The 8,602-nt window shown below is 47.0% G+C and overlaps 1 protein-coding gene across 1 annotated transcript in view; it reads left to right on the forward strand.

Annotated features, from left to right (window-relative positions):
* Positions 1-5,103, forward strand: part of PKD2L1 (polycystin 2 like 1, transient receptor potential cation channel) — a 28,152-nt gene extending 23,049 nt beyond the window's left edge. Inside the window, exons 14-15 of the mRNA XM_020994547.2 lie at positions 3,939-4,062; positions 4,328-5,103. Of these exons, the coding sequence (XP_020850206.1) occupies positions 3,939-4,062; positions 4,328-4,495 (292 nt within the window). The 3' untranslated portion in view covers positions 4,496-5,103. The remainder of the gene's footprint in view (positions 1-3,938; positions 4,063-4,327) is intronic.
* Positions 5,104-8,602: the final 3,499 nt, after the last annotated feature.

The following is an 8,602-nucleotide window of genomic DNA, read 5'->3' on the forward strand; positions in this document are numbered from 1 at the left end:
ATCACAAAACACGGGACATTGTCCCCCTGCCTGTAGACACACAGGGGACCATGGCCCCCTCACTATCTCCCCTCTCTGCCCCCCCCCGACATACCGTACCTGCCCCCATCTGCCTCTTTCCTGGGCTTTCTTCTGTTCTCCACCATCCTTCCTTTTCTGCCCCCTAAAACACACACACACATACAGGATGATATAGAAAGTTCTCTACACTATAGGCATACAGCATTCTATGTCTCCTTCAAGACAGATACAGCTCTGTTCCCAAGATACAGGGTTTTTACCCCCAGACACCTAAGGCTTTGTCCAAACACACACACATAGACACACAGAGGATGATATATAAGGTTCTGTCTACTCTATAGGCACACCACATTCTGCGGACATCTCCTTTAAGACAGATGGAGCTCTGTTCCCCAGTTCTTACCCCCCAACACACAAGGCTTTGTTCACACACTCACACGCACGTATGCACACACACGCACACACACAGCTCCACAGATACTCAAGGCTCTAAATAACTCTCCCATAAGGCACATGTGGCCTCCTGTCCCCCCCCCCACCAAACACACAAGTCTCTGTTCCTGCCCCTCCTCCACCCATCCTAGGGAAAGCCAGGATTCCCTCTGCCACCTCCCCCCCCACCCAAAAAAATAGCCACATACAGGGCTCTCCTCCAGTTATTCAGACTTAGGTCTTTTCCTAACCACTCTGTTCTGCTCCCTGCTATCCTTCCTCATCCCCCATACATGACCCCACTTGGCCCTGACCCATACAGCTGCACTGCTCACATGTGTTTCTCCACAGATACATGCAGGGCTTTGTCTCCCACTCCGGGCATGCACAGTTCTGTCTCAGCACACAGGACTTTGCTCCACCCCCACCCACCCACTCCCAGGCCCCCTGGACTCAACCTCTTTCTCTGAGAGATGGGCCCCTGCTTTCCTTCCCTCCCCCAGCATCTCTCTCCCCCTTCCCCCATGCCCCTCCCCCAATGGCCCTCTACCCCAAACAAACAGAACTTTGTTGTCCTCCCTCTCATACTCACATTACTCTGGTCCTATTCCCAAATGCACAGGATTCAGTTTTCCTTCTCTGGGCCTCCCCCGCACCCAGTTCCTTCCCTTCTACACTTACAGGGTCCTATGGCCCCTTCCAGACACAAATACTCTGAGCCCTGCTCCCCACACCACACAAGGGCTCTTTTCCTTTTCCCAGACACAGCCCTCTACCATTGCCAGACCCAGAAGACTTGTCTTCTCCCTTCCCCCTGCAACCTGACAAACGGGGTTTTGTCCTCTCCAGACACACATGCCATTCTCCCTCTAGAGACCCTTCGTCCAGCATGCAAAGCTCCATCTCCTGCAGAAATACCCAGGCTCTCCATCTCCTGACAGTCAGCCTTTGTTTCACCCCAAAACAGAGACAGCTCTGGCTTACCTACACATAGGCCTTGTACCTGCCCCAAGACATCCTGCCTGCCCTCCTCACCCCCTTCCCAGACACACCGAATAGAAAGAACAAAGATTTCTGTCCTCCATTGGCGTGCATTGGTCTGACCCATCCACCACACACAGGTCTCTGGGCCCCCAGAGCCCCATGATTCTCTCCTTTCCCCCAGACCCATAGGTCTCCATCCCCTGAAGAAACACAGGTCCATCTCTAGATAACCACTACTCCATAAAGCCCGGGTACACCAGACTTGTCCCACCCTATCCCTTGCCTTCTCCCCAACCTCCCTCCTCACGGCTATGTTGTCACCCCCGTCCCATCCCTGACACAAAGGGATTTGCCACCTGTCACATACGCAGAGGCCTCTGAAGCAAGCACAGAGACCACCAAACGCCCCTCCTCCCACAGACACACAAAGTTCTGCGCCTAACCCCCTTCCCTGGCCTACGCAAGGCTTTGCTGCCTCTTCTGCTCGCCCATTCATCCAGAAACCTACCCTAGGAATACAGGGTACTCTATAACCACCCCCATCTCCTCATTCTAGCTACCCAAGATTCTGTCCCCTTCCCCTTACTGCTTTCCCACTGTAAGCAAGCAGAGCAACCAGAGAACACCTTGGCCAATTTGATGAGTTCTCCAATCAACCTAATGAGATTTCAGGGATCTGTAAATCCCCGGGAGTACAAATCCCACATATACCGGGATCTCTCCCCTTCTCAGACACCAGGATCCATCTTCCACCCCAGGACTTAGAGTCTGTCCCCTTCCCCTCACCTCAATACACAGGAATGTCCTCCCTAAACACAAATGGTTCAGTCCCGCCCCAGCCCCCTGTGACTGCTCTCTACCAAATGCTCAGGGGTGGGGGTTGGGGTGAGGTGGTGCTATATCTCTGGTCAAAACTCTAGACCTCACATCTTCAGAGGCATCTGGTGGTTCAGTGGATGGAGCGGTGAGCCTGGAGTCAGGAAGACTGGCCTCAGATGTTTACTAGCTATGTGACTGAGCGAGTCACTTAAACTCTATTTGCCTCAGTCTCCTCAGCTGTAAAATAGGGATAAACAATAGCTCTTGAACTCTGTTCCCTGCAGAAATAACCAGCTTTGTTGACCTTCTGACACCCCAAGACATAAGCAGGTTTCTGCCCCTGTGCAGAAAGCACCCCACGACCATTAATCCAATATACAGGAATCCAAATCCCAAATGCGCAGGATTCGCTTTCACTTCTCTGTGCCCCCCCCCCAATTTCTTCCCTTCTACACTTACGGGGTCCTTCCTGACCTATCTGCCCATGGCCATTCAGAGTGGCTTGAACACCTGCACGAAGGGGGAGTCCACTGTCTCTTTAGACAGCCTGTTTCGCTTTTGGATAGCCCTAAGAGTGAGAAGAAATGGCTTCCCCTTACATCCAGCTGAACTGTTCACAGCTTCTACACATGGCTCTAAATTCTGGCCTCCAGGGCCACCCAGAATGTGACTGATTCTTCTTCCATATTTCAAAGCTTGGACCTAGTTGTCACGTCTTCTCGGAGCCATCTCTTCTTCAACATGGCATGTGTCTGAGGCTCCTCACCATTCTAGTTGGCCTGCTCTCAATGCCCTTCCTAAGCGTGATGCCCAGCACTGACCGCAGAATAGTCAATATAAAGTATGACCGAGGCAGAGTACAGAGGGATGGCACAGACACAGGGCTCTGTCACTAGCCCCAGACACTCAGGGCCCTGTCCTTCCTAGAAGTATATGTCTCTGTCCACTCTCTCCCTAGGCACAAACAGCTATATTCCACAAAGGACTCTGTCTTCAATCCCAAAGTCCTCAACCGCAGACATACAAGAATCCATACCCTCCTCAACACAAGAATATGTCCCCCCAAAAAACTATCCTACCTGTAAATGCACAGCTTTGTCGTCTCTCCGACATAAATGACTATCTTTTCCTGATACAGCTCTATTCTCCCTCCCCAGACACACAGGGATATGGGATACCCCCCGTCATTCTCAAATCTCTTCCCCATCTCAAATACATAGCTCTGTTCCCTCCAAGTCATTAACAGAACTCTGTCCTCTCTCCCAGCCCCTATGCTTTTCTTACCCCTAGACACAGATAACTCTGTTCCTACTTCTCAACCACCCTCAACCTTCCTCATTCTCTAAGACACCTAAACAGCTTTTCCCCTAAAGATAGTCAGGGCTTAGTCTCCACCCCCAGACACAGTGCTCTCCCCCCACAACCTGACACTGATGACTCTTCATCTCCCCCTCTACCCTCAACACACACAAGCTTCTGTCTTTCCTTGACAGGCAAGGCTTTGCCTCCCCACCAGAAACACACAGCCCCATTCCCTAAACAGGCTCATAGGACTCCTCAGATGAACATCTGAGCTCCTGCTCCCCCCACTCCCAGGCACACAGTGTTTTCCCCTGATTCTGATGCATATGGTTGAGTCTCTTCTGACTCACATAAGTCTGTTCATCTTCTCCAACCCTCAGGCTCAAGAACCGGGTCGAACAGATTGAACACGTATTGGAGAACATCATATCCCAGGTGGATGCTGGTGGTTCAAAGGTGAAAGCCCCAGAAAGGAAAGAGCCACGCCTCTCCCCTTCTGGCACAGTAAGGAAACTTTCCCTTTAGCTTACTGAAAATACCCCTTTACCACCTGCTTCCTAGGGCTTCCGGGATCCAGGTTATAGCATTCAGCAATGTCAGTATGTCCACACAACCTTTTCCTCCCCTTATCACATCTCAAAGAGGGGTTACTTGGGGCTTAGATTTTCCTAATCTAAGGGCAGTTTCTTGCTTCTGGAATGGGTGGGGACAGAATTTCTTGTCCCAGGTAACCCTCACAACGACCTTTTCTCCTCACCCCCCCCCCCAGGGAGAACAGTCTGTCTGGGAGCAGCTACGGTCACCTCCAGTGCTGACCCTAACCCCAACCTTGACTTTGACCCCAGGGCTGAGCCCCTGGGGAACCCAGGATAGTGAGAAAGCTGGAGAGACAGGGCCATCACAGCAATTGTCTCCACCCCAGACCCGCTGCAAATAGCCCTCTCAGAAGACCTCTCTCAAGACACTATCTGTTTCTAGTGTAATTTTCCCATCGTGAGCTCTCCCTGGGCCTGTGTCTCTGTGTGTGTGTAGTCTCCTGTGTCTATGGATAGCTGTGTTGAGTGTAGCTCTGACTCTTGTCTCTATGTTTCCATGTATGACCATGTGGTGGGTGCCACCCCACTATAATTTCCCATCCCATGTAAGCTTATGACTGTGCTGTGGTCCTGGGCCTGAGCTGACTGCATGGTTCATGTCTGGGGAAAGGTCTTCTATTGTGTTTAGTGGAAAAGAATCAATAAATTATGTGATAAAGTGAAGACAAATCTCCTTCCTTAATGTTGTCTCTCTCTCTTTTTAAATTAATTTATTTTGATTTATCAACAATCACTTCCATGTTTCCAAATTTTTCTCCCCCTCCCTCCCCAAGATGGCACACAATCTGATATAGGCTATACATATACATTCCTATTAAACATATTTTCACACTCAATGTTGTCTTTTGATGTGGTTCAAGGTAGATATGAGGAAGGGGAAAGCAGAGAAAGGGTTGGAGGGCTGTCAGAAAAGGCCTACAACAGTCACCACCAATGGCAGAATAATACAATAGGGATTATTGTTGTTCACTTGTTTCCGTTGTATCTGACTCTTCATGACCTCAGTTGGGGTTTTCTTGGCCAAGATACTGGAGTAGTTTGCCATTTCCTTCTCCAGCTCATTTTACAAATGAGGAAACTGAGGCAAACAGGGGTAAGTGACTTGCCCAGGGTCACACAGCTAGTAAGTGTCTGAGGCCAGATTTGAACTCAGGAAGATGAGTCTTCCTGACTCTAGGCCTGGCACTCTATCCACTGTACCACCTAGCTGACCCTTATCAGTTTATACACCTTAGATAAAAATAATACCCAGCATTCCTATAGTGCTTTAAAGTTTGCAAAGTGCTCTCATATGCTAACTCATTTGACAATGAGTTGGGCCCAGAACTGAACAAACGGAGGAGAGCTGGCTGGATTTCCTTTGGAAAATTCCAAAGTTCTTTTAGTGACCCCAATTATCTCTGAAACAAAGGCACATCGTTTTAGCGCTAACAATCAACCCAGCGTCACTGTATGGCTGTGATCCATGGAACATTCTGGTCTTTGAAAAATAGAAACTGAGGATCGCCCAATGGGAAATGGAGAGACACATGGTGGGTATGAGCAGGTTGTAATAGGTTACCCTCCAAAATTGAGAAGGGTATAAAGAATATCATAATAGAAGTATACAAGTAAGAGATGACAGTCTGGTAATGGTGTCCTCTCAAAGGAAGGGAGGAAGGCTCTCCAGTAGGTTGGGAAGTCCCTCTGTGGTGGGTTTATGGGAGAACATATACAAGAGTGACATGACAGGAACAAGCAGAGATGTGCTGCAATCTGCATAGAGAGAATTCTCACATCATGAGATTCCAGACTTAGGGTATTGGAGTCCCCAGATGAGAAAATCTGAGAATCTGATGGACCAAACGAGGCAGAAAGAAATGAACCTGTTATCCATTTGTAGACACCGTTCTTTTTTTAAAATATCTTATTTTCCCAAATTACATGTAAAAATGATCTTCATTCATTTTTAAAATGGAGTTCCAAATTCTCCCTCCTCACTGAGAAGGCAAGCAATTTGATAGAGGTTATACATGGGTAGTCATTCTCGATGGATTCGTATGTCTGTTTCAATAACACAAGGGGTGTGTGTGTGTGTGTGTGTGTGTGTGTGTGTGTGTGTGTGTGTGTGTGTGTGAATACAAAGAGATAAATCCCTGCCTTTAAGGAGCTTTACTGGGGAGGGAGCATTTCTAGCTTTCTAGCTATTTCCCAGTTTAGCTGTATTTCCAGTCTAGCTTTATGTTCGGTTTTCTAGCTAGATTTGAAGTTTCAAAGCCAGATTTTTACAGAGTCTCAGTTGGAAAGGAGCTCAGAAGCCATCTGTCCAACCCAAACCTGCATAAAAATTTCCTCTGCATCGTAAGTAATGAGTGGTCATCCAGCCTTTGCCTGAAGACCTCCAGTAAAAGGCATCCATTATTTCCCGAGGCTCCCACTCCACTTTCAGACAGCTCGGAGTGTTAGGAAGCTTTTCCTGATATCAAGCCAAAAGTTACTTTTTCCTGTTACTGTGTCTTGCTCTGTCCTCTGGGACCAAGCAGACAAATGGACTCCTTTTTTCCATATGGCAGCCCTTCAAATTCCCGAGGACCTCTATCAAACTCTACCTGCTATTTAAGGATTCTCCAGGCATGACCTTTGGCATAGGGCCTAGAGCACTGGGTCTGGAGTCACGAAGACCTGAGTTCACATCTAACCTCAGACATTGAGTGACCCTGGGCAAATCACTTAACCTTTGTCTTCCACAGTTTCCTCATCTGTAAAATGGGGATAATAATAGCACCTATCTCCCAAGGCTGTTGTGAAGCTCAGATGAGATAATATTTGTAAAAGATCACTTAGCACAGTGCCTGACACACAGTAGGTGCTGCATAAATGCTCACTCCCTTCTCTTCTCTGGGCTAAACACCAGTTCCTTCAGCCAATCCTTACACGACAAATACATTCTTACCAGCCCCCAGCCCTCATTAAGTATACTCCACTACTGGCCAAGAGCCAGTCATTCCTAATTTAAACTGAAGTCCAGAAGTCCAGTCAGTTCAATTCTCTGTGGTACCAAGAATGACAAAATACTGGGGATCCACTCCCATTGAGTATGGAGAGCAGGAGAACTTTGCAGTGACCTGTACAGGATACGCCTGTTTATATTCTGGTCACCGCCTAGAAGAGCCGCTGACATGGCCTGGAGCACGTCCTTCCAGTTCTCTCTTCCCTCCTTACTTTTTTTTTCTTGCTACATCACTCCGCAGGTCGTCAGGAAGAACGAAGTGTTCTTTTAAAAATGCACGAAGGTCTTTGCAGAGGTGGGGGGCTATGGGTGTGGAACACTGCACATACCACATTGGTTTTGCTGAACTCTGTCCCCCTTCCAACCATCCACACACATTTTTGTTCTTTAGGGGTGACTCCTTGGGAGGGAAGGAGGAAAGTTAGGAAACAAGCATTTATTAAACTCCTTCTGTATGCCAGGCCCTGTGCTTACCTTTTATAATTATTTTCTTATTTAATCTTCACAATAGCCCTGGGAGGTAAGTGCTGTTATTATACCCATTTTATAGGTGAGGAAACCGAAGCAGACAATCTAAGTGACTTAGAAGAAAAAAATGGCTTTTAGAAGCACCTTTTCACAGGAAACAAGAATCCATCAACAAACCACTATGGGTTGCTTTTAAAAATGGTAGGACTCAAAAAATTTCAGGTGTCCTGCTGTGATTGATTATAGGTTTCACACACCCCTTCTTGAGGTATCTGTTAGGCATCCCTTCCTACGATGGTTTGAGCCAATTCTTGGTTTTGGGTTTTTTTAGGCACTTGGGGTTAGGTGATTGAGCCAATTTTTTTTTTCAGTTAAACAGTATGTATAAAATGGATTTACTTTTTTTGTATAATTTTTTAATACAAGACAACTAAGTCTTAGATAAACAGTGAGTTGATCCTATAGGGAACAAAATATGGCACAGATTCCAGATACAATATCATATCTAACTTTCTTTTTTCGCATTCACATGCTTTCCACTCTATGCAATGATTACCGATTTGCCAAAAATAATTTAACAGTCAGGTAGAGACTGGAGAAAAACAGACTTGAGAAACACTTTTTATTTCTCTTAAAAGAAGTGAAAATAAGTAAATGATTCTTACAGTTCTCTTCACTTGTAAGATCTTTAAACTCTTAAAAAAAGCAGTTTCCTCAAAGCACACACCATCTTAAAAAAATCTCAGCAGTGCATATGTGCACTCAAACAAAAACATGCAGCTCCACTGTCTCTTGAAAAAATTTTGCATAAAAAATTCAAGACTTTTTGCAAAACTGCTCCCCTTGTGTCATTCCAGGACCCCAAACCACAGATAAGCAGATTAAGCCAATTCTTAAAGGTGTCTCCACCACTGCATCCCACCCAGACCCATCTAACTCTAGTGTTGTTTCACGGCTCCCTGTGTGACTCTTTCTTGAGTCTTTGCTCCTG

This window comes from Phascolarctos cinereus, unplaced genomic scaffold, assembly GCF_003287225.1.
Source record: "Phascolarctos cinereus isolate Bilbo 61053 unplaced genomic scaffold, phaCin_HiC Scaffold_3;HRSCAF=262, whole genome shotgun sequence".
Taxonomy (NCBI): Eukaryota; Metazoa; Chordata; class Mammalia; order Diprotodontia; family Phascolarctidae; genus Phascolarctos; species Phascolarctos cinereus.